General features: G+C 36.3%; 1 protein-coding gene and 1 long non-coding RNA gene across 4 annotated transcripts in view; both read right to left on the reverse strand.

Moving 5' to 3' along the window:
• The window catches only part of LOC114678437 (uncharacterized), a 267034-nt gene that overhangs the window by 8070 nt on the left and 231587 nt on the right, over nt 1–27377 (reverse strand). For 2 of the 3 annotated variants that reach the window (XR_013415774.1, XR_013415775.1), the window contains exon 3: nt 4328–5216. This is a non-coding gene — a long non-coding RNA (uncharacterized LOC114678437). Of the gene's footprint in view, nt 1–3608; nt 5217–27377 lie in introns of those variants that run through there. The other variant, XR_013415776.1, reaches the window with a different exon arrangement.
• Nucleotides 12483–15261, reverse strand: LOC697422 (olfactory receptor 2L8-like). Its single transcript, XM_015128221.3, has one exon. It carries the CDS (start codon nt 15244–15246, stop codon nt 14308–14310), a length of 939 nt encoding a protein of 312 aa, XP_014983707.3. The 5' UTR covers nt 15247–15261; the 3' UTR covers nt 12483–14307.

Consider the following 27377-nt stretch of genomic DNA (forward strand, 5'->3'; position numbering starts at 1 on the left):
GACTGTGTTAGGGATAAAAACCCCTTCCCTTCTTTGTTCTGTGTGCTCTCACAGCGACCAGAAAAGCGAGCAGTACCCTTCTGCAAAAGTAAATTTGCCTTGCTGAGAAATCCTTTATTTGAGTGCTCATTTTCTTTGCACATCCGAGCTCTTCTTTCCAACAATTTTGAGGCTCGTCCAGGATTCCCATTCTCCTCTGGGAAAGGGTTTCTGATCCCCTCTCATGAAAAGACACATCCCACTGCCTTGCTGCAGTGGCTTCAGGAGGAATCAGGACCCATTCAGTGTGACAAATAAACCCGGACTCTCAGCAACACGGACAGAAAGCGTCTTCACATACCACAGGCGACCATGTAACTCTGTGCATAGATCAACGTAAGAAACATCATGGGGGTGACAAAGTAATATATACAGATAATATATCTATTTTATATATTATATATATGAAGAAATAGATCATTTTGGACTTGCAAATGTTCTAGTCAGAATATCACAGGGCAAACCCCAAAATTGGAGCTCAGCTCGGGAGACCACATGGTTTCTTGCCTTCATGGAGGAAAGAATTCAAGAGCAAGCCAGCAAAGTGAAATCAAGTTTATTGAAAAGTAAAGGAATAAAAAGGTGGCTACTCCACAGGCAGAGTAGCAGCATGAGCTTACCACATAGTTGTGGTTATTATTTTTTATTATATGCTAATCAGGGAGTGAATTATTCATGAGTATTCTGGGATGGTGTGGGGAGTTCCAGAACTGAGGGGTCTTCACCTTTTCAGATGTTATAGGGTAACTTCTGGACATTGTCATGGACTTTTTGAACTGTCATGGGGCTGGTGAGAGTTTCCTTTGGTATGCTAATGTATTCTAATTTTAATGAATAGTGAGGACCACCAGAGGTTGCTTTTATTGCCATGTTGGTTTTAGTAGTTTGTGGCCAGCTTATTTACCACATCCTGTTTTATCAGTGCAGTCTATGTTACTTGTATCTTGTGAAACAAGTCCTGCCAAATTCTTATCTCAGGAATATTCAAGGACATTTTGAAAAATATATATGCTTGGACTGCAAGTCCAGATTTCAGATTTTTAGCATAACTGAGATATGTCTTTTTCTTATGTCTATGTTTTAGTTAATTTTTGCATAGTTATAAGTAATTAATATATGGCAATAGCATTAGCATAAAATTAGAAAAATATTTATAATGTGGGATGATTTTATTTCCAACCCCCATTCTTCAAATATGTACTCTGTCCTCTCTCTAGTATAAAAGGAGTTTTCAGTTCATTGTCTATCATTCCACAGAGACGTACATATATGACCATATATTATTTTTATTAATTGCTACACTGCATCTTACTTTTAAAAATGTTGTTATGGTGAAATGTAAAACACATACACACACAAAGCCATAGCCAAGATAACCACAGGGAAACAAGGTATTATAAATTGAACACCTGTGTAACCACTTGCCAGTTCAAGATACAGAACAAAGTCAGCACACTCAGAAGACCTTTGCATTCTCATTTCCAAACAAAAAGTCCTCTTTCCATCTGTATGTAATTACCAGCATATCTAGTAGTAATATTGTTCATATTTTCATTTATTTTTAAGTTCCAAATAAATCTGTAAACATCATACATTAATTTTAAACTGCTTATTCTACTGACTTTGGCCTCTGGTGAGTTTTACATTAGTGGTACACATTTGTGTCTCTCTTTCATTTTTATTATAATAAAAACATTTCATGTTATCTTCTTATTGCAATGCATTTAGCCATTTCAGGGTTGATGGGTACCTATTTGGATTCTATCACATCTTATGTTGTAACCCAGATTGCTGTAGAAATCTACTGGTTGTTCTGTGCAAGAGCTCTAATTGATTATATACCCAGGAACTGCTGGGTTACAGCACTAGTAAATTTCCAAATTTAATAGAAAATACCACACTACTTCCAAACAGTATGAAATTTGCACTCTATAGGAAGACATTGGAAGTCATAATAGCCAAATTTATCATCCACACAATTTTTGTGTATTTCTTTTATTATTTTTAATAATTCAGATACATGTAGTAATGTTGAATAGTGGTATTACTTTTCATCTCTCTAGTTTTTACAGTAAGGTTTAATACTCTGTTTTATATTAACATATCATCATTCATTAATCCATTCTACTCCAGTAATTTTCAGTTTCTGACTATATTGAATAATGCTGCCATGAATTTTCTTTTACATGCCTTTGGTACATGTGCTTAAACTTTCTCTTTTTACTAAGTTTATACATATATGTATACATATGTATATGTATAGCTGTATACTTATATAAGCACATATGTTACATATAAGCGTATATAATATACAATATATAGAAGGGTATATGTATACTTATTTAAGTGTATATATATACTTATTGAAGTATATATGTATATATGCTTATTGAAGTATATGTAGAAGTTATACATGTTTTATATATGATATACATAAGTTAATAGATAAGTATTATCTATAAAAGGTTAATAGATAAGTATATTTAACATATGTGAGTATATTTAAAAGATATATACTTATAAGTATATATCATTCGTATATACCTAAATAAGTATACATAAATATATATTTACATATATTTATATTATATGTAAGTATATTTAAGTGTTATATATGTACATATATATAAATAATTCATATAATTTAAATTACTTAGTGTGTGTAGATATATAATCTGTCTATCCATTAGGTAATTCTTCCAAAACATTATACAAATTTACATCCCAGTAACAATATGTGAGAATGTGTTTGCCATTTTGTACTGAAAAACACATTGTGCCCTAAAACATTTTGATAGTTTGCAAACATATAACTGAATATTTATTTCTGAGTGCCATTTACATTTTCATAAATGAGACAGAACATCTTTTTCTATTTTTTAGAGCTGTTTGTGTTTTATTGTCTGGGAAATGTTACCTATTTCACTATTGAGTTATTGGTTTTGTTTATACATATATATATATATAGATAGATAGATGTTTGGAACCCTTTATAATTCCAGTATAAATCTGTGTCTGTGCTGTGCAATATAATTCCATATTGTTTTAAGTTTTATGTATCTTTTGTTTTTCTTTATAATAATGACTACAATCAAGGATTGTTTAGAAATAGTCAAATTTATAAATAAACCTTTTTTCAATGATAGATTTTGTATTATATTTTTAAAGATTTTTGAGCTCCAGAATTTTTTTTTTCTGATTTTTTTGAAAAGGTTGTCTTTTTATTAACAAGTCTATTTTCTTCTAAATCTTAATGTAAGCATTAACTTCATTTTGGTTGTTGTTGTTACTGGTTAACTGGTTGTCCCAACATGGTCAGCTGAACAAGTACTCTTCTCTGGCCGTTACAAATGTTAGTAAATGGTAAATAATTTTAATTTTGATTACTTTATAATATATTAAAATATATTTTCAATTCAGTAATAGTCTAATGTTTTTTACAGGACTTTTCTGACAATTTTTGCATGTTAATTATGCTTGTGATGAACTTTAGAAACAGCTTGACTACTTCTTGAAGTTATATATTCATACATTATTGTAATCAGATTAAATTTTTAAAGTAATTTTAATTTTAAAATCAAATTTATTCATATGCACTGTGTTAATACATACAACTGAATAAAAAATTATGCCTCATTAAGTAGCACACATAGCCACACTGGCAATGGCTTTCTTCTAGCACCTTATCAACTTTTCACTCTATGTCTTTCTTCTTCTTTCTTTTCCGTTTTTTTCTATCCCTTTTTTTTTTAGAGACAAGGTCTTACTCGTGTTCCCCAGGCTGGAGTGCAATGGCTCAATCACTATTGTTGGAAATAAGAGCTTGGAGTTGCAAAGAAAACGAGCACTCAAATAAAGCATTTCTCAGTAAGGCAAATTTACTTCTGCAGAGGGTGCTGCTTGCTCTTCTGGTTGCTGTTGACAGCACACAGAACAAAAGAGGGAAGGGTTTTTTTAAATCCCTAACGCAGTCAGTCCGTTACTGTGTCTGGTTCCCATTGGCTGGAGTCGGACAGCACAATCTAAGGTGATCCCAAGTGGCTACTTCAAATGGAGCAGGGGTCGGGGCTACAACAGCGGCGGGAAGAGAAGTTTGGGAACCAAGGGTGCCAAATAAGGAATAGATGTGGGTTGTTACAGATTGGGAATGGATGTGGGTTACAGATTGGGAATGGCTAGAAGCTTGTTTACCATAACTAGGGGCAAGGAGGCAAGGAAGTTAGGCATTGAAAATAGAGGGCAAAGAAAGAGGGAGTTGAACAAGTGGAACCTTGGAAGAGGAACTCACCGTATCCAACAATTTCCCCTTCTTTATTTTTATAATTCTTCCTCTTCAAATTTTTTAGCATGTCTTCACTCTGCTGTTCTGCTTGGTTTTCTTAAACTAGGAGCTTATCTGAATAAGAGGGGGGAGAATGAAAGGTTTTGGAGAGAGCTGTTTCCATAGTCTCTGCACTAATCCATGAATACAAGGTATAATGTAGCATCCTACAAGAACAAGTACACCTGTAACAATTGCAAGAAGTAAGGCCTTAAGGCCTTTTTATTTGTTCCATCAGAGGCTGTGTTATTAGGGATGGAATAAGGACAGACTGGTTGGTAAGCTCTTGGAAGGGCTGAAGCTCCCTGCATCCTGTTAGGTCTCCAAGGAAGGCTAAATTTTCCCCCTGCCGTGAGAAACATGAGGTAAAATTGGCATCAGGAGACGGAGGCTGGATGCCCCTCGGGGGCTGACCTGCAGGGTGTCTAACTTCAGGGAATAGCAGAGAGAGAGAGAGAGAGCTCAGCAGAATTCATTACCCCAGGCTGTGGGGTCTTGGAAGAGCTACCGTACAGCCCATGCCCAGTCGGCTGGAAGACAATCCGAGTGGTCATTGGGTATGGAAGGGGTAAAGGAGATATAAGAGGGTTCAATTTTTCTTAGCTTTAGTTTGGTAGGACTCTCCCCCAGAACAATGGTCCGTGGCTCTGGAGGTGGTGATGCCTTCTTGACTCGGATATGATAAGCCCATCCTCTTTATGCTGCAGTCTCGGTGGTTAGAAGCACTAGGTAGGGTACTTCCCAAGCAGGTTTGAGTTTTCCTTCTTTGCCACTTTTGATGAGGACGTTATCCCCAGGCTGATGCTGGTATGCTGGAAACTCTAGGGGTAGTGCCTGTGCTAAAAGACCTTTAGTTCTGAGGGAAGAGAAAGTGGTAGACCAAGTATGAATGTCAGCAGTGGGTTGTAAATAGGACAACCCATATAGCATCTCATAAGGAGCTAAACCATCTTTCTGAGGGGGCAGTTTGGATTCTTAAGGCAATGGGAAGGCATTTAGTCCATGGCAACCGTGTGTCTAAGACTAATTTGGTCAAGCGGCTCTTCAAAGTTTGGTTCATTTTCTCCACTCTTCCTGATGAAGGTGGGTGTCAGGGAGTATGGTATTCCCAGTTATGTCTAGTGTTTGGGTTAATTTCGTAATGACATGCGCAGTGAAATGAGTCCCATTATCTGAATCAATATTTTCTAGTCCAAATTTCTAGTCCAAATTTTTCCGCAGGTGTGAGCTACCCCGAAGGCGTACTTGGAGTCAGTATAAATAGCCCGTTCCTGGTTCTGCAAGTGTTTCAAAGCCTGATTTAATGCAAACAATTCACAAATTTGGGCAGACCAATTATTAGGCAATCTTCCTGACTTGATTTCTGCGACAGCTTCCCCTTCAACTACTGAATAACCTTTGTGTCTTTTCCCTTCAATTACCTGGGAAGAGCCATCTAAAATAAGTGCTGCCCTGTTTTGAAAGGGGTCTCTATTAAATCAGACCTTCCTTTTGTGTGATAATCAATTAAATCTAAACACTGATGCTCAGGTCCTTTTAGATTTGGATTCCCTGTTAGGAAACCTGCTGGGTCAAGTGAATTATCAGTGGTTAGGGTTAAATCATCTCTTTCTCATAGGATAGCTTCATACTTTAAATCCTTGAGCCACTGATACTTTTAAATCAGTGAGCCATCTTCCTGCTTTCTGGTTTAAAATAGTTCTAACTTGATGGGGTGTGCTTACAACCAAATTTCCCCAAAGGTCAGCTGTCTGCTTTCTTCAGTTAACAAGGTGGTGGCTGCAATAGATGGAACACATTCGGGCCATCCACAGGTTACAGAGTCTAAAACCTTTTGATAGGAAGGCTACAGGTTGCTGGTGGCCCCCATGTTCTTGGGCAAGTACCCCTAAAGCTACCCCTTATTTACATTATCTTGTCCCCCAGTCTGGAGTGCAATGGCGTGATCTTGGCTCACTGCAACTTCCACCTCCCGGGTTCAAGCGATTCTCCTGCCTCAGCCTCCCTAGTAACTGGGATTACAGGTGCGCCCCACCATGCCCAGCTAATTTTTTGTATTTTTTGTAAGTAGAGATGGGGTTTCACCATGTTTGCCAGGCTGGTCTCAAACTCCTGACCTCAGTTAATCCACCCGCCTTGGCCTCCCAAAGTGTTGGGATTACAGGTGTGAGCTACCGTGCCCGGCCGACTTTGACTCTTATTCTTAAAAATAAAATACATATATTATTTAGATATTAAAGAAAATTAATCTACAAAAAGAATAATATGAGCAAATAATTGCACTAAATATTTTTATTATACTTAGGAGTTTTTCCTGGGTTTTTTTAAAAACATGCAACTATCTAGGAACAATCAAACTCAGCAATTCAGAGGAAGCCAATTAAAACTACCAGTGAAGATACAGTATAACTATATTTCTAACAAATCAGTTTATTAGGGGGCTGAAAAGATATTTTAGTTGATAATGTGTAAAAGAAGACAATTCTGCTATGATACTGAGAGTTTCAGTACACTTTATGCTGGTAAAATTGCACGTTGAAAAGGTAAATAGGGCTAAACCATTCAAAACTTACAAGATGTTTAATCAGGAAATTAACTCTAACTTGTGAGAAAATTCATAGCCCTGCTGAATTACTTGTTGCACTTTAAATCAGTGTCACATAGCCAGTGACTGCTCCCTGACATTAAGCCCTTCTTCTTCTCCTGGAGTTAATGCTTCTTCCTGCAAATTGTAGATACTTGTATTCATTTACTTTTAATAAAGTCTGTTGAATCAGTATTTCGCATCTGATCCCTGGTAGGGGATCTTCATTAATTAAGTTTTAGCACCAGGGAAATATCTTTGCAACTACCTAATTGGCCCTTCTAGCTTCACCAGACAGCTTACAATTATAGAATGCATAGAGGATACTGAAGGTAAATAACACACTACTTGTGGTAAAGACAAAATTTCTGTGAAATTTTAAGTTTCCTTAGAGAGGGAAAACCCTATCAAAAGTAAGGGCAGTGAATAGAGGGATGGAGGAAGACAAATGTATTTTAAAATATTTATCAGATAAAATTAAAAGGATCATATGATTGAACTTGTGGCAGTGAGACAAAATAGCTGAGATTAAGTCCCAAATGTCAAATTGACCTCAATCCAACATGTGTGATCCATGTATTCATCTTTGTATTCTCCTCAAACGCTATAAGTACCAAATAAGTATTCAGTGATTTATAAGATATTTCATCTGTAAAATAATTGTCTATTTTTTCTCCAGATTTTAAAGGCAAGTAAAAAACATAGTTAGTAGTGGGGTTGAGGTAAATCTTTTTTTTTTTGTTGTTCGAAATCATCGCTTTTTTATTGAAATTTTCATTTGAAATCATTAATTACATGTTACTTTGTGCCATACTGATAGTATATGTAAAAATCCATTATAGTTTACATGAATTTAATTTTTTGTTTGGGTGCAAAAGTTATCCTGATAATTTCTAGCTTTTTGACTAGATACTAGTTTTATAATATATTCATGTGTCTTTGGCTCTAGTAAATGAAACTAACATTATATATTTTGTTGCCATGTTTTTCATCTTCTTTTAAGAATGAGGATAATATCTATATAATCTCTATAATATCTATCCTCATTCTTTTTTTTTAATTATTTTTTATTATACTTTAAGTTCTAGGGTACATGTGCATAACGTGCAGGTTTGTTACATATGTATACTTGTGCCATGTTGCTGTGCTGCATCCATCAACGCGTCAGCACCCATCAACTCGTCATTTACATAAGGTATAACTCCCATTGCAATCCCTCCCCCCTCCCCGCTCCCCATGATAGGCCCCGGTGTGTGATGTTCCCCTTCCCGAGTCCAAGTGATCTCATTTGTTCAGTTCCCACCTATGAGTGAGAACATGCGGTGTTTGGTTTTCTGTTCTTGTGATAGTTTGCTAAGAATGATGGTTTCCAGCTGCATCCATGTCCCTACAAAGGACACAAACTCATCCTTTTTTATGGCTGCATAGTATTCCATGGTGTATATGTGCCACATTTGCTTAATCCAGTCTGTCACTGATGGACATTTGGGTTGATTCCAAGTCTTTGCTATTGTGAATAGTGCCGCAATAAACATACGTGTGCATGTGTCTTTATAGCAGCATGATTTATAATCCTTTGGGTATATACCCAGTAATGGGATGGCTGGGTCATATGGTACATCTAGTTCTAGATCCTTGAGGAATCGCCATACTGTTTTCCATAATGGTTGAACTAGTTTACAATCCCACCAACAGTGTAAAAGTGTTCCTATTTCTCCACATCCTCTCCAGCACCTGTTGTTTCCTGACTTTTTAATGATTGCCATTCTAACTGGTGTGAGATGGTATCTCATTGTGGTGTTGATTTGCATTTCTCTGATGGCCAGTGATGATGAGCATTTTTTCATGTGTCTGTTGGCTGTATGAATGTCTTCTTTTGAGAACTGTCTGTTCATATCCTTTGCCCAGTTTTTGATGGGGTTGTTTTTTTCTTGTAAATCAATGTGCAAAAATCACAAGCATTCTTATACACCAGTAACAGACAAACAGAGAGCCAAATCAGGAATGAACTTCCATTCACAATTGCTTCAAAGAGAATCAAATACCTAGGAATCCAACTTACAAGGGATGTAAAGGACCTCTTCAAGGAGAACTACAAACCACTGCTCAGTGAAATAAAAGAGGACACAAACAAATGGAAGAACATACCATGCTCATGGATAGGAAGAATCAATATCGTGAAAATGGCCATACTGCCCAAGGTTATTTATAGATTCAATGCCATCCCCATCAAGCTACCAACGAGTTTCTTCACAGAATTGGAAAAAACTGCTTTAAAGTTCATATGGAACCAAAAAAGAGCCCGCATCTCCAAGACAATCCTAAGTCAAAAGAACAAAGCTGGAGGCATCACGCTACCTGACTTCAAACTATACTACAAGGCTACAGTAACCAAAACAGCATGGTACTGGTACCAAAACAGAGATGTAGACCAATGGAACAGAACAGAGTCCTCAGAAATAATACCACACATCTACAGCCATCTGATCTTTGACAAACCTGACACAACAAGAAATGGGGAAAGGATTCCCTATTTAATAAATGGTGCTGGGGAAATTGGCTAGCCATAAGTAGAAAGCTGAAACTGGATCATTTCCTTACTCCTTATACGAAAATTAATTCAAGATGGATTAGAGACTTAAATGTTAGACCTAATACCATAAAAACCCTAGAGGAAAACCTAGGTAGTACCATTCAGGACATAGGCATGGGCAAGGACTTCATGTCTAAAACACCAAAAGCAATGGCAGCAAAAGCCAAAATTGACAAATGGGATCTCATTAAACTAAAGAGCTTCTGCACTGCAAAAGAAACTACCATCAGAGTGAACAGGCAACCTACAGAATGGGAGAAAATTTTTGCAATCTACTCATCTGACAAAGGGCTAATATCCAGAACCTACAAAGAACTCAAACAAATTTACGAGGTAAATCTTACAAAAGAAAGCCAATTATTACTTCTATAGAAACCGAGGGATCACCTCCACCTCGCCCACTTTAAATCCCCTGTGAGCCTTTCGCCAAGGTCTAGGAAACAAATTGATACGAGACAGATTAACGAGGGAAAAGCATATAAGTTTTATTCATTTTACATGTACATGGGAATCTTCACAAGAGTGTGAAGTCCAAATAAATGGTCAAAGCAAGATTTTTTTTATAATTTTAGCAAAAGAATGATAAATTGCAGAAAAAAGTACAGAAAAAAAGAGAAACTAGCTCGAAGCCATACATTCCAAGGGAGTCACTGGGAGGTATATGGGGGTGTAAAGATAGTAAAAAATGAGGGTTAATTCTGGTAGTTTATTTATTCAGGCCCACTGCATTCCTCCGGCTGTCAGGCTCTGGTGAAGGGCAGTTTTCTATTCTGATACAGAAAGGGTACTGGAAGAGTATCAGAACGTACCAGAGGCTCCTGGAGGAATCTTCAGAACTTGCTGTATGCTGAAAAGACAGGTGAGATAACCTTTTTCTCCATTGTTAACCAAAATTTCTCAAATGTTTTCAGCTCAAACTAATAAATATGCTGACTCAGCATATTTGTGGATGGTGTGTCATTCACTCCTTCACTCTACTCAATTATTTCACTATTGAACCACAGCTTGTTGTGATGTGAAAGATACTGTTCTTTATAGTAGAAAGAATACTCATGTCCCTTTCTATAAATCAAACTTTGCTAATTTAATACATAAGAAATTTCTAAATGCACACAGTGTGGCATGAAATGCTAATAGATACCACATGCTGTAAAATTTGCATCTTCTAGCCTGAGGACATGAAACAATTAAAGAATGACTGTGAAGTGAAAAATAACCACAGCATAACATTTGGAGGGAAAGAAAACTGGCTAAAACCAGGCACAATGAACAGTGAGCCAAGGACTCTGTGAGGTAATGAATTCATTAATTTCCCCAAGAGGGATTATTATCCAACTTTCAAAATTATCAGGACTACATTCTCATAAACAATGTAGCAAGTGACAGTATATTTGGAAAATTTGACTTTTCTCCATTATTCTTCTTAATGACCATAAGGGGGAAGGAGTGGCCTCTGAGTGCAGATACTATGCCAGCGGGGAGGGGCTTATTGCTTCCCTGAACCAGAGCCTATGGGGGTAAAAGAATTTTGAAGTCATTTCTGATAGCCTTGAAATGCTCAGCATTCATTGGTGACCTCTTTATCCATTCACAGAGACATTGGCATGAAAAATAGGATTACCGTTGCCTATACAGGAATGTCAGTAGGTGGGACTTCAATGATGCCATTTACCAACAAGGTAAAGCCTTCCATATTGTTTTTCAGTAAACTAACTTCAGAGAGATGGAATGATTTCCCCAAGGCCATGGTACATCACAGAAAATCACAGAGTTAGGTCTCCTGCTTGCCTCCATGAATCACCACCTGGAATGGGTAAAGGGTCTGAACTGGGCACCACCGCTCAATTCAGTCCTCCCTCAGGCTCTTTCCAGTAATAACAACTAACAAAAACAGCCGGCATTGTATCTCGGTCTATTCAAGCTTCTATGACAAAAATATCTTAAACTGAGTAACCTATAAACAAGAGAAATGTATTTCTCAGAGTTGCGGAAGCTGGGAAGTTTAAGACACAGTGACTGAATATTCAGTGTCTGGAGAAATCTTGCTTTCTGGTTCATAGATGGTGCCTTCTATGACACCATACATGGTACCATCTGCTGTGACCCCACATGGTAGAAGGGACAAATAAGCTCCCTTGATCCTCCTTTAGAAAGGCATTAATCTTATTCAAGAGGGTGCCATCCTCATGACCTAATCATTTCCCAAAAGGCCCCAACTCTTAATACTATGACATTAAGGGTTAAGATTTAAGCATATGGATTTTGGGAGAATATACAAACACCCAGACCGTCTCACATTCCCACCACTATCCTAGACTGCATGATGTCATTCACTTCCTGCTCACTCTTTCCATCCTTCTCGAGACTGGCCTCATGGGCATATGCACAGGATTCCACACTCAAAGGGCTCCATGCATAGTTTCATGCTCTGCTGTTATCATTGGAATATTTAATAATTTCATCTCTGAGTATGCATGTGACAGAAGAGCTGGACAGATTGGTCACATTTGCAAGCAGTTTTGGTCCAGTAGTAGTGTGTACACAAGGGGGCACACACACACACACACACACACACACACACACACACACACACCCCTTGTAATACTTCCCAGCACCACAGGATTCCAAGGAGTGGCTGGGGTATGGCTGGGCTCAGATTGGTGGTGACGACAGAAGCAGTGGCACAGGTGGCCGTAGGGTACAAGTGTCTCTAACGGGGAAGGAAGGAGGTGATCTCCCTGGAAGCAGCGAGTGACTCATGATGGGAGGCCTATTTTCCCTCTGTTCCAGAGCCCCTCCCCATTGTATTCATGGAATATGACCTATCTGAGTGAATATCAGGACAGGAAATGCCAGGAAGCTAAGGCAGTAAACTTTGTTAGTAAATCATTACAAAATAAAAATACACACTGCTCATTGCAACAAAGCACAACAAAGACTTAGTCTGATTTGTAAAACAAATTCAAAATTTATGTTTTAACTGCTACAATATGGCAAAACAAATATCCATAGCTTAGAAATAGAAATGAAATTTAAAGAGCGTTGAACTATGTAATACTTTACTGTTAACTGTAATCATGGAAGAGAACACTATAATGTGTTTGTACAAATCACTGGTGAAAGAAAATGAAGAGGAATACAAATGAATGGAAAGAAATCTAATGCTCATGGATTGGAAGAACTAATATTATTTAAATGACCAAACTACAGATTCAATGCAATGTCTATCAAAATACTAATGACATTCTGTACATAAATAGTAAAAACCATTATTAAAGATTTCTATCGAACTATTGTATGGAACCCAAATAGTCAAAGCATTCTAGAATGAAAAGAAAAAAACTGGAGCCATAATAGTACCAAACTTCAACTATACTACAAACAAGTAATAACCAAAACAGAATGGCAATGGCATAAAAACAGACACATAAAACAGTGAAACAGAACAGAGAACGCAGAAATAAATCCATGTATCTAGAGCTAACTGATTTTTTTATTTTAATTACTATGGATACTTAATAGTAATACATAATTGTGGAGTATATGTGATGTTTTGATAAAGACATACAATGCATAATGATCAAATTGGGGTAATTGGGGTAACCACCTCAAATATGTCTTGTTTCTTTGTGTTGGGAACATTCTAATTGCAGACTTTCAGTTATTCTTTAATACGTACAATAAATTCTACAATAATTATTGTTTACTATAGTTACTCTATTGTGCTACCAAATACTGATTCTTATTCATTCTATCTAATTATATTTTTGCAACTATAACCATCCCCACTTTACCACCCCTCACCTGTACCGTTCCTACCCTCTGGTGACCATCAGTCTTTTATCTATTTCCACTAGTTCAGTTTTTTAAAATTTTAGATCCCGCATAGGAGTAAGAACACACAAAACCTTTCTGTGTAACTGATTTTTGACAGCAGTACCAAGAACATTCATTGGGAAAAAGACAGTGTCTTCAATATACGGTGCTGGGAAAACTGGATATTTTTAGACAGAAAAATGAAACTAAACTCCCCGTCCTTACACTATACCAAAATCAACCCAAAACAGGTTAAAGACCTAAATGTAACCATTTTTATTACTGCTGGCACATTCCAGTCCTTGTTGTTGATCTAAATATACCTAATGTTAAATCATTTCCCGGGATTCATTCCCCTATAAAGAACATACTCTTGTCATAGGCCATCCAGAGTGGTATCAGGACTTAAGAATCCCTGATGAGCTCTCTGCTAAACTGCGTAAAAACAACTTCCCTAAATTGAAAGAATGGGTAACTGGTATGTTAAGTGTCTAAGATAAGAAAGATAAGACATCTTACAGCTTTCAATTAGATACACCAAGTCAAGAGACTTATTTTTTGTTTTGTTTTAGACATAAACAAAGTAAATTTAAAATTACTGGAAAACAAATTGACCATAATGAAATTGTTATGCTGAGTGCCAAATTTAGACAAATTTCATTTCCATTTCTGCATGACCAAAACCAAAAATTATCATTGACAACATATTAGCAAAAGTAGGTGCTTTCAAAATTTATGGAAACAATGCCATGAAGAAAAAAGGTTGTTTAGAATTATATATATGTGTGTGTGTGTGTGTGTGTGTAACAATTTTGTCCAGAAATCAGTGATTTTTTTTCTCTTACCTTGATTACTTTTAGCTCCTGAACTCTAGGATTGAAATAATGTTTTAATTACTATACACTGCTGGATGGATGTGTAGCTGAGTCCTGGGGCCTTAAATAGAAAATGTTTCTACATTTTCACAGAGCAGAGTCTCTGACTCACTCGTGTCAGGGCCCCCATCACCTCCTTGTTTCTCAGGCTGTAGATGATGGGGTTGAGCATTGGGGTGAGGATGGTGTAGAAAACAGCCAGAACCTTGTCTTCTATTGGAGATCGCAGGGATCTTGGACGTAGATTAGTGTAGAGAAAAGGTGCATAGTAGAAAGTCACTACAGTGAGGTGGGTGCTGCAGGTCAGGTAGGCCTTCTTCCTCCCTTCTGCAGATTTCATGCGGTAGACAGCAAGGAGAACCCGGCCATAGGAACATGAAATACCAATGAAGGGAAACACCAGAAAGATGGTGGTGCTCAAAAACACTGTGCCCTCATAGACCCAGGTGTCCGTGCAGGCCAGCGTCACCATGGCTGGGACATCACAGAAGAAATGATTGATGGCCCTGGATCGGCAATAAGGAATATGGAGAATATATACAGTGTGAGCACAAGCATTGATAGAGCCTATGATCCAAGATCCTGTTATCATCAGCACACACACTCTTTTGCTCATGCGGATGAGATAGTGGAGAGGAAAGCAAACAGCAATGTGACGATCATAGGCCATAGATGCCAAAAGTAGTGCTTCTGCACCTCCTAATGCCAAGAAGAAGAAACTCTGAATCCCACACCCAGTGAAGGAGATAGACTTGTTTCCATGCAGAAAATCAGAAGCCATCTTTGGAACAATGGTGGAGATGTAACTTAGGTCAATGAGGGAGAGCTGACTAAGTAGGAAATACATGGGTGTGTGGAGGTGGGTGTCCAAAAAGATGAGAAGAATCACGGATAGGTTTCCAAATAGAGCCATGAGGAAAATGAGAACAATGAGGATGAAGAGCAAAAGGCCAATTCTTGATGGCGGGAACAACCCCAATAAGATGAAATCAGTTGATGTTTGATTGTAATTTTCCATGGGGTTTTCATATGCTCTTTCCTGAAGGGAGACACAAGGATAAGTTAAGCACAGAAATCCATCTTTATCTGCAGCGGATGCATTTGAAGCCCCCCAGTAAATTCTCGAGACTGGGGTTGACACTGAGCCCTATATATATTATTTTGTGTCCATACATACTTCTGATAAAGTTTAATTTTTAAATAAGACAAGAGATAAACAAGAGTAACTTATAATAAAATAGAACGAGTGTACAGTATAGTATAATACAAATTATCTGAATATCGTCTCTTTCTCTCTCAAAATGTTTTATTGTACTCAGCCTTCTTTGATCTGATTTTGTACCTGTTTTGAAAAAGAAATCTTGTTTTTTTACCCAGAGTTTCACATTTGATGAGACCAACATTTGTTACCAGATTTTTTTCTGAGAAAGATATAAACTTATAAGAAAGATATCTCTATTACAACTTCAATAGAATAATATTTTACTGCCTGACACTAACTCAGATACAATCAAAATCAGATGTTATATTGAATACATATGCATAGAAAGTCAATATAAATGCATACATTTAGATTTATATTTGAAAAAAATAGTATTATCTTTATAGGAAGATATATTATCTTTCCATATTTATACTTTTATTTTTTTGAGTGACAGGGTCTCTTTCTGTTACCCAGGCGGGAGTGAAGTGGCAATATCATTGCTCACTGCATCCTTGACATTCTGGCTCAAGCGATCCACCTGCCTCAGCCTCCTGAGTAGCTGAGACTACAACCACGTGCCACCATACTAACTTTTTTTTTTGTAGACATGAAGTCTTGCTATGTTGCCCAGGCTGGTTTTGAACTCGGCCTCACCAATACTCCTGTCTCGGCCTTGCAAATGCTAGGAGTGCAATCATGAGCTGCCTCACCCAACCCATGTTTATTCTGCCAGATTTACTTCTAAAACTGCAGCAGCGTCTCCGTCATTTTGAGAAACTTGAATGATGTTTGCACAATAATGCCAATTATCAATTATTTCATCAGTTATCATTATTTGGTTCATTTATTTAGAAATCCTGAATAAATCCTTATTGCTATGTCCCTTTAACCAAAGCCATGTTAATTCACACTCTTGATTTTCAACATTCATCATTATCCATTCTCTTTTGCCTCCTTGCCTAATTTCAAAATTCTCTAGTGAAAGCAGACCCCTTACCAAATAGGTTACACATTCTGTCTTTTCCTTCTCTAGTGCTTAGATAACATTATAGATTGCTTTATGGATCCTTCAAAAGAATGAATTTTGAGGAAAGTTCTATCTCCTAAGTAAAAACAGAAACTAGAATTCTGGCAAACTTCTGGGTAGAGGTGCGTTAGAAACTCTACTCCAGATAGAAGACATCAGAGAACAACTTTGCACAGTATGCCTAAAAGGACTGGAGATTTTTAGCTTAAATATTAGCCTAGAGCCGAATACCACCAGATTTTTGAGCTAGTATAGCCACATATACGACTAACATTCACACAGCATGCATACACACAGAAATATGCATAATCACACATGATCATACTCATAAATACACTGAGATTATGATGATTAAAAAATGCAGAAGAATTGTTGTGATCAGAATTCATTATCTTCAGAGACGTATGATATGCTATGAAATCCATGAAATAAATATCATTTGCTATCTAAAAGGATGCAACAGGTAACAATAATGGACCATTGAAAAGTAAAAATATAATAAATGATAAAAAAAATTAAGTGAAAGTTTCGAAAGGCAAAGTAAGAAAAATGTATTAGAAGGTAAACAAAAGGAACAACAATATGAAAATATTGTTATTGAGGAAAGATTTTAAAAAGTAGGGAAATCATATTGGAGGAACAATATGTGCTTAAGGACTTTCTTAGAAATGCATTCAGTAAAATAATGAAGTTAATATTCTTAAAAAATTTTCTCTGAAATGAAATATGTTAACTATCATATTCAAATGGCATGCAAATTCACAAAAATAAGTGAGAAATACTTTCCTGAAAAATATTATTTAAAAACTCTATTTCCTTGGAAAAATTTCCTAAAAATTCTAAATATTACATGCAAGACAAAATTGTAAAGCTTTTGAAATGAAAGTAATAAATATCAGAAGAAATATAGATAGATAGATATAGAGATATCTATATATATCTCAAACCAGGTTTTACAATAGTTTATATTTTTTTGCATTGTAGCAATAAATTCTATAAGATTAAATGATGTTGTCAACCCCTCAGTGCAGACATAAAGTGGAATGCAGTTCTGCTGTGACAGTGGGAGGAGTGTAAGTAACCTGGGGGTGATGATGGAGGAGGGAGCAGGCCACTATCCGTGGGAGCCTGTATCATGGATCAAGGAATGGAATTTGAGATATAGAAAATCAAGCATTAACAGATGAATGTATTGTCTGAAAATACATGGACAAATATGAGGGAAAACTGGAAAGATAATTTGATGTCCTTGTCTTTGGGGTCAGCAAGAGTTTGTTATGTTTCTAACATTTCACCCTGTGGTCTGTTGAGACCATGTCTATTCATTTGTTGCATAAAACATTAAAGTGATGTAAAAATTATGTCACAGATGGAATTTTAACCCACAGCTTCATCATAATAATGAAAGACTGGCAGTTTTGACTCTGAGATTTGCAACAAGATACGGAAGTCCACTTTCTCTGCATCTACTTAACACATTACTGAAAGTTCAGTCAAAACAATTAAACAAGAAAAGAAATAAAAATTATCTTAATTCAAAAGAAAGAACTAAAATTATTTCTATTTGCATATGACATAATTATATATGTAGAAAACTTAAGATAAATAATAAAATTAGCAAAATTACAGGATGCAACATTAACAACGAGAACGTGTTGTAATTCTATACACTAACAAAGAACAATCTGAAAATTATACTCTGATTTTATTTACAGTAGTAACACAAAGAAATGAAACACTTAAGAATAAACCTGACCAAGGAGTTAAAAACTTTATACATTGAAAATGAGAAAATGCTGACTAGAGCTATTAAAGAAGACAAAAATAAATGGGAATGCATCCTATATATTTATCAATTGGAAGGCTTAATACTGTTAAGGTGTCAACAATGCCCAAAGTCACCCATCAGTGTGCTGTATTCAAGAGACATGTCTCATGTGCAAAAACGCACATAGACTCAAAATAAAGGAATAGAGAAAAAGTTACCAAGCAAAAGGAAAAAAGGAAAAAGCAGGGGTAGCAATCCTAGTGTCTGACAAAATAGTCTTTAAACCAACAAAGGTCAAAAAAGACAAAGAAGGGCATTACATAATGTAAAAGAGTTCAATTCAACAAAAATTTCTAACCATTGTAAATATTTATGAAACCAATACAGAAGCATCCAGATTCATAAAACAAGTTCCTAGAGACCTACAAAGAGACTTCGACCCCCAAACAATAATAGTAGGAGACTTTAATACCCCACCATCACTATTAGGCAGATAATTGAGACAGAAAATTAACAAAGATATTCAGGACTTGAACTCAGCATTATCCATTCTCTTTTGCCTCCTTGCCTAATTTCAAAATTCTCTAGTGAAAGCAGACCCCTTACCAAATAGGTTACACATTTAGATCAGGTAGACCTGATAGATATCTACAGAACTCTCCATCCCAAAACAACAAAATACACATTTTTTTCTTGGCATCATAAGGCATTTACTCTAAAACCGATCACATAATTGGAAGTAAAACTCTCCTCAGCAAATACAAAAGAACTGAAATCATAACAAACAGTCTCTCCAACCAATCAAATTATAACTCAAAGTTAAATCCCCCTTAAGGCCGGGCATGGTGGCTAATAACTGTAATCCCAGCACTTTGGGAGGCCGAGGTGGGCAGATTGCCTGAGCTCAGGAGTTTCTGACCAGCCTGGGCAACATGGTGAAACCGTGTGTCTACTAAAATCCAAAAAAATTTAGCCAAGCATGTTGGCATGCACCTGCAGTCCCAGATACTTGGGAGGCTGAGGCAGGAGAATTGCTTGAACCCAGGAGGCAGAGGTTGCAGTGAGGAGAGATCACACCATTGCACTCCAGCCATCAAAAAAAAAAAAAAAAAAAAAAAAGCCCCTCGAAGCCACACAATTACAGGGAAATAGAACAACCTGCTCCTGCTTCTGAATGACTCCTGGGTAAATAATGAAATTAAGGCAGAAATCAGGAAGTTCTTTGAGACCAAAGAAAGCAAACAGACAACTCATCAGAATCTCTGGGATGCAGATAAATCAATGTTAAGAGGGAACTTTATAGTACTAAAGGCACAAAGCAGAAAGCTAGAATGATCTCAAATTGACACCCTAACATCACAACTGAAAGAACTAGAGAACCAAGAGCAAACAAACCCAATAGCTAACAGAAGATAAGAAATAACCAAGATTGGAGTGGAAATGAAGGAGATGCAGACTCAAAAAACCCTTCAAAAAATTAACGAATCCAGGAGCTGGTTTTTGAATAAAATTCAATAAGCTTGATAGACTGTTATCAAGAATAATAAAGGAGAAAAGAGAGAAGATTCCAATGAACACAATCAGAAACAATAAGGTAAATACTACTACTAACCCCACAGAAATATAAACAACCATCAGAGAATACTAACAGCACCTCTATGCAAATAAACTGGAAAATCTAGAAGAAATTGATAAATTTCTGGACACATAAACCCTCCCAAGACTGAACAAGGAAGAATTTGAAACCCTGGATAGACCAATAACAAATTCTGAAATTGAGGCAATAATAGCCTACCAACCCAAAAAAGCCCAGGCCCAGATGGATTACAGCTGAATTCTACCAGAGGTACAAGTGGAGCTGTTACCATTTTTTCTGAAACTGTTCCAAACAATTGAAAAGAAAGGACTCCACCCTAACTTTTTTTTTTTTCCTTTTTTGAGATGGAGTCTCACTGTCACCTAGGTTGGAGTACAGTGGCACAATCTCAGCTCGCTGCAACTTTCACCTCCCAGGTTGAAGTGATTCGCATGCCTCAGCCTCCAGAGTAGCTGGGACAACAGGTGCGCAACACCACACCTGGCTAACTTTTTGTACTTTTAGTAGAGATGGGGTTTCACCATGTTGGCCCGGCAGGTCTTGAACGCCTCACCTCTGGTGATCCACCTGCCTCGGCCTTCCAAAGTGCTGGGATTACAGGTGTTAGCCAACATGCCCAGCCTAGGCTAACTCATTATATGAGGCCAGCATCATCCCAATACCAAAACCTGGCAGAGACACAACAAAAAAAGAAAACTTCCTGTAATATCCCTGATGAACAATGTGATGCAAACATACTCAATATGGACAAATTGCATCCAGCAGCACATCAAAAAGCTTATCCACCACAATCAAGTCAGCTTCATCCCCTGGATACAGAACTGGTTGTACATACACAAATCAATGAATGCAATCAATCACATAAACAGAACTGAAGACAAAAACTACATGATTATCTCAATAGACACAGAAAAGGCTTTCAATAAAATTCAACTTCCCTTCATGTTAAAAACTCTTAATAAACTAGGTATTGAAGGAACATACTTCAAAATAATAATAGCCATTTATGACAAATCCATAACCAATATCATACTGAATGGGCAAAAGCTGGAAACATTCCCCTTGAAAACTAGCACAAGACAAGGAGTCCATCTCTCATGACTGTTACTCAACGTAGTGTTGGAAGGTATGACCAGGGCAACCAATCAAGAGAAAAAAAGAAAAGGTATTCAATTAGGAAGAAAGGAAGTCAAATTATCTTTGGTTTCAGATAACATGATTCTATCCAGAAAACCCAATTAACTCTTCCCAATGCCTTCTTAAGCTGATAAGCAAATTCATCAAACTCTTAGGATACAAAATCAATGTGCAGAAATCTCAAGCAATCCTACATTCCAGCAACAGACAGGCAGAAAGCCCAATCACGAATGGGCTACAAATCATTGCTCAAGGAAATCACAGAGGACACAACCAGAGGGAAAAACATTCCATACTCATGGATAGGAAGAATCAATATTGTGAAAATGGCCATATTGCCCAAAGCAATTTAGAGATACAATACTATTCCACTTAAACTACCATTGATATTCTCCACAAAATTAGAAAAAAAAATAACTATTTTAAAATGAATTGGAACCAAAAAATGGCTTGCATAACCAAAGAACAAAGCTGGAGACATCAGGCTACCCGACTGCAAACTATACTACAAAGCTACCGTAACAGAAACATATGGTACTGGTACAAAAACAAGCACATAGACCTATGGAACAGAATGAAAAACTCAGAAATAAGACTGCACATCTACAACCATCTGATCTTCAACAAACCAGACAAAAACAATCAATGGGGAAAGGATTCCCTATTTAATAAATGGTGCTGGGAGAACTGGCTAGCCATATGCAGAAAATTGAAACTGGATTCCTTCCTTACACATTATATAAAAATTAACTCAAGATGGATTAAAGACTGGAATGTAAAACTCAAAACTATAAAAGCCCTAAAAGAAAATATAGGCAGTATCATTCGGGAAATAGGCATGGGCAAGGATTTTATGACAAACACTCCAAAAGCAATTGCAACAATAGCAAAAATTGACAAATGGGATCTAACTAAACTAAAGAGCTTCTACACAACAATCAAAGCTATCAGCAGAATGAACAGACAACCTATAGAATGGGAGAAAATTATTACAATCTATCCATCTGACAATGGTGTAATATCCTGAATCTACAAGGAACTTAAGCAAATTTACAAGGAAAAAACAACCCCATTAAAAAGTGGGGAAAGGATATGAACAGACGTTTCTCAAAAAAAGACATACGTGCAGCCAACAAACGTATTTTAAAAAGCACAACATCACTGATCATTAGAGAAATGCAAATCAAAACCATAATTAGATACCATCTCCTGCAAATCAGAATGTCAATTATTAGAAAGTCAAGAAACAACAGATGCTGGTGAGGCTTTGAAATAGGAATAGGAATACTTTTACACCGTTGGTGGGAATGTAAATTAGTTCACCTATCATGGAAGACAGTGTGGCAATTCTTCAGAGACTTAGAACTGGAAATACCATTTGATCCAGCATTCCCATTACTGGGTGTATACCCAAAGGAATATAAATTATCCTATTATAAAGGTACCAGCATGTGTATGTTCATTGCAGCACTATCCACAAGAGCAAAAACATGGAATCATACCAAATGCCCATTAATGATAGACTGGATAAAGAAACTGTGGTACATATACACAGTGGAATACTATATAGCCATAAAAAAGAACAATATCATGTCCTTTGCAAGGACATGGATGAAACTGGAAGGCATTATCCTCAGCAAACTAATGCAGGAACAAAAAACTAAATACTGCGTATTTTCACACAGAAGTGGGAGCTGAACAATGAGAACACATTGACACAGGAAGGGAACAACACTTACTGGGGCCCGTTGTGGAGGGCAGTGGAGGGGAGAGCATTAGGGTGAAGAGATAATGCATGCTGGGTTTAATACCTAGGTGATGGATTGATAGGTGCAGCAAACCACCATGGCACACATTTACCCATGAAACAAAACTGCTCTTCCTGCACATACACCCTGGAACTTAAAAACAAACAATAAAATAATTATTAAAAATAATAATAATAAAGTACACAAAGCCAAAAAAAGTGGAATCTCTATCAAAATTAAAATGATAAATCTTTTTTTTTTTTTTCAGAAACAGGAAAGCACATTCTAAAATTTACATGAATCTTAAAGGATCTTCAGTAGTCAAAAAATCTTGATTTTTTTTGGAAAAAGAACAAAATTTAAAGACTCACACAATCTGATTTTTTTTTCTTTTGAGATGGAGTCTTGCTCTGTCACCCAGGCTGGAGTGCACTGGCACCATCTCAGATGACTGCAAGCTCCACCTCCCGGATTCACGCCATTCTTCTTCATCAGGCTCCTGAGTAGCTGGGACTACAGGCACCCGCCACCACGCCCAGCTAAATTTTTTTGTACTTTTAGTAGAGACAGGGTTTCATCATGTTAGCCAGGATGGTCTCAATGTCCTTACTTCAGTATCCGCCCACCTTGTCCTCCCAAAGTGCTTGGATTACGGAGGTGAGCCGCTGCACCCAGACATACACTTTCTGATTTTAAAACTTACTCAAAGCTGTAGTAATCAAAACAATGTGGCAATGGCACAAAGCCAGACATACGCTCAACGGGATAAAATAAGAGTCAAGAAATAACCTCTCACATACATGGTAACCTTTTTTCAAAAAGGAACTAAGTCCACTCAGTGGAGATGGAACAGTCTTTTCAATAAACGGTGTTTGGAAAAATGGATATTTACATTCAAAATATTGAATTTGGATGTTTACACCATATTGAAAAATTAAGTCAAAATGAATAAAAAACCTAAATGCAAGAGATAGAAGTATAAAGAATAGTTGGTGAAAATGTCGAATAATAAAGGCACTCTGGAGTGCTTCTCAATTTGCAGTGGAGTTTCACCTTTATAAACCCACCGTAAGTTGAAAAAATTGTAAGTAAAAATGCATCTAGTATCTGGATAAACTCATCATAATGTCAAAAATTGTAAGTCAAAGCATGTATGTCCAGGTATTCCTCAACTTACAATATGGTTATGTTCCTATAAACTCATCATAAAGTCCAAAATCATCAAATTATTGTAAATCTGGAACCATCTGCATAGTAATCCCTCCAAAATTTAAACAAAGAATGAGTATATGATCCAACAATTTCAGTTCTGAATGAAATAAATTAAAAAATAAATTAATAAAATAAATAAAAGCAGACACCTGAACAGATATTTTTGGATTTTTTTTTTTTTTATTCAGGAAGTACATTCGTGGTTTGTTACATGGATATCTTGTGTGATGCTGAGGTTTGGGCTTCTGTTGAATCCTTCTCCAAAATAATGAACACAGCATAGATACGTAGCTTTTCAACCCTTGCCTCCTCCCTCACTCTCCTCTTTTGGAGTCCCCAGTGTCTACTGTTCCCATCTTTATGTCCGTGTGTACCCAATTCTTAGCTCCCACTTATACCTGAGAACATGCAGTATTTGTTATTCTGTTTTTGCATCAAACAAATATTTCTATTCCCATGTTCATAGCAACACTATTCACAATAGCCCAAAGGCAGAAGCAAAGCAAGTGATCATCTACAGAGAAATCAATATAAATATAGTATGTATATAGTTTTTAAAAGTGAAGAAGCTTTGACACATGCTACAACATAGATGAAACTTGAATACATTATGCTAAGAGAAATAAGCCCATCACAAAAAGACAAATATTGTATGAATTCACTTACATGAAGTACCCAGAGTAGTGAAATTCACAGAGACAGAAGTGGAATGGTGGACTCTGGAGGATGGGGGAAGGGAGAGAAGGAGATTAATTGTTTAACAAGAACAAAGTGTTAGTTGGAGACAATGAAATGGTTTTGGAGATAGGTGCATGGTAGTGATGGTTACACAACAATATATGTACTTAATGACACAGAATTCTACACTTAAAAAGGTTAAAATGGTGTTTCTCTTATGCATATTTAAATCACTTAATAAAATCACCTAATAAAAAAATCACTTACATGTACTGAAACTATTCCAATTTGGATTTCCAAATAAATTTTTTAAATATCTTGGCAGGTTTCTAAGCCACAACACAGCAATTTATTTTCAATTATTTTATGACACCGGTAATTTTTGAAAGAAAATTTAGAAGAGCAAATTATTTTCATAAATGTCATTTGGAATCAAGAGGAGATTGGCATTAAGACTATTCCAATACTTAATAATTGGATTAAGACTAATCCAATACTCTGTAATTTATATTACTAGGGTAATTATTGGTAAGTAGAACATGTAATATTTGAAATTATTAACACAATTAACATTTCAAACATTTGTATCATTTGTGTTCTACATAGGACTCTCTATGACAAACTGTCCAAGAGATAGTTAACATTATTCTAATTTTAAAGAGAAGAAAAAATAACATAGAACAGCATAATAAATGGCACATCAGATCTGATAGTTAATGCCATGTTTTATGACTGCCAATGTATCATCTTTTTATTATCCATGTTCCAGGGTTCTAATATTCTAATGTCCTATCATATAATATTATTTAAATAAAATTAGGGGCTGGTTCCTGGCAGGAAAGCAGCCTCAGCCATGATGCTCCCGTTTCAATAATGTGAAGAAGATATTTTTTTCTTATGTACAAATAAATACAAATGGATTATTTCTGGCTCTTTCATTTTTGTATTAACAGAAATAGCTATAAGGAAGGTATTTTAGCCTACTAAGAAACATCTTCACTTGCTTTTACTTTTTTTTTCACTAAAAGTTCTGTATGCAGTCATCAGCATTAATGACAGAATACACAGGAGGAAAGAACAAGCAGAAAAATTTCTGGTCAAGATTTCAGAGTTAGTAGGACCCACAAACCTCAAACTTGAATTATGTCTCACATGAAAGGAAGGAGGGAGGCATGAACTTTCACGGACTATCTCCACACATTGGCACCTAGAATGTCACAGGATTCATTCCTTGATTCTGTTGGAGTTCATCAAACTAACTCTTCAGATTGGTATCGCCACTGATATTTTATAGATATCAAAACTGAGATTCAGAGATTTTCAGTAAACTTCTCTAGATTCACAAACACACATACATATATGCATATATACATATGTACACACATATCTACTACAAATAAATGTGACATCTAGATAAATAAACATGCATTAATATAAACCTTTTAGAAATGTGTAGTGTAGTTCATTCCTCAAAAATTTTTGGCAGTAAATTTGAAATAAGGCTGGTTCAGTTTTTATTCAGCCAAGACAAAAATAAAAGAAAAAAATTAAATGTATTAAAACAAAAACTCCATATAAATATTAAATTGAGAAAGTATAAGAAATGTAAAACAAGAAGTAGGATTTTGTAATAATTAATATTTACTCATTACAAATCTTTTTCTGTTTCCTTGTATCACCCAGTTTTACTGTACTTTCACTTTACCTGGCAACTATTATGTAAATTCACAGAAAAAATGGCTTCTCAGAAACTCTAAATGAAAGACATTTTCTATCTTGCTCCCAATGTAAAAGTTTCCCTACTGGAAGAATTCAGTTACCAAAAAACACCCATATACTCTCCTGTGTAAATCAATTTGAGGATGTACATATTCAGCATAATAATTACAATTCTCCAAATGCTGTCCAAGTTTCAAATGAATTACCTATTACTAACTATTGAAGTCAAAAAGCATCATTGCGTTGCATGGATCTCTTTCCTATCCTTCAATTTAGAGTTGAAAGTGAGATGAAGACAGTAGCGTAATTTAGTGATTCATATATTCAGAGAAGACAAAGACTTTTCAAACATAGTCTCATTATCACAAGGAAGAAAAACTGAATCACAAGATTTGAAGAGAGTTATTCATGACTGTGTAACGACCTAGTGACAGACTTGGGAACCAAGGAGGACGGTCCTCTTGAGTCCAGATGCTGCAGTTTTCCACAGAGGCACAGATTTTACTCCCTATACTTTCCTCAGCTTTGATCAAAGCTATTCTCAAAGAAAAATCATTATTCATCACAAAATAAGGCTGGTCTCCTTAAAGTTGGTATGATCATTTGCATAGGTGCAGAAAACGTGAAGATTTACCAAAAAAACAAAAAAAGAGAGAGAAAAGAAAAAGCTGGGGAAGCAGGGGCACAAGTTGGCTTTGCTTGAAGTTTTATAAGAAATCAGATTGAAGTTTTAAAAGTCTTCAATATCCAAGACACTCTTTATGGAGTTTTCCAGAATCTGGATTACTTCCTCTCTTCTGAAGCAATATCTGAAATATACTAAAGTTCTGAATCTCTGAAAATTCCAGAAAGTGATCTCCCTTACACATAGGGCTGGGTAACACAGGTAACACAGGTGATGGTCAGTTTCACTGCAATGGCTGAGAACTCATTGACTCCATGAGTCAGCCTGAATTCCTTAACACAAGCTGTCTGTACCTGAATCTGCATGTCTATAGTAAGAATTATTTCACATTGATAACACTTGTCTAGAATGTCAATCAGATGACACAGAAGAGA

This window comes from Macaca mulatta, chromosome 1, assembly GCF_049350105.2.
Source record: "Macaca mulatta isolate MMU2019108-1 chromosome 1, T2T-MMU8v2.0, whole genome shotgun sequence".
Lineage (NCBI taxonomy): Eukaryota > Metazoa > Chordata > Mammalia > Primates > Cercopithecidae > Macaca > Macaca mulatta.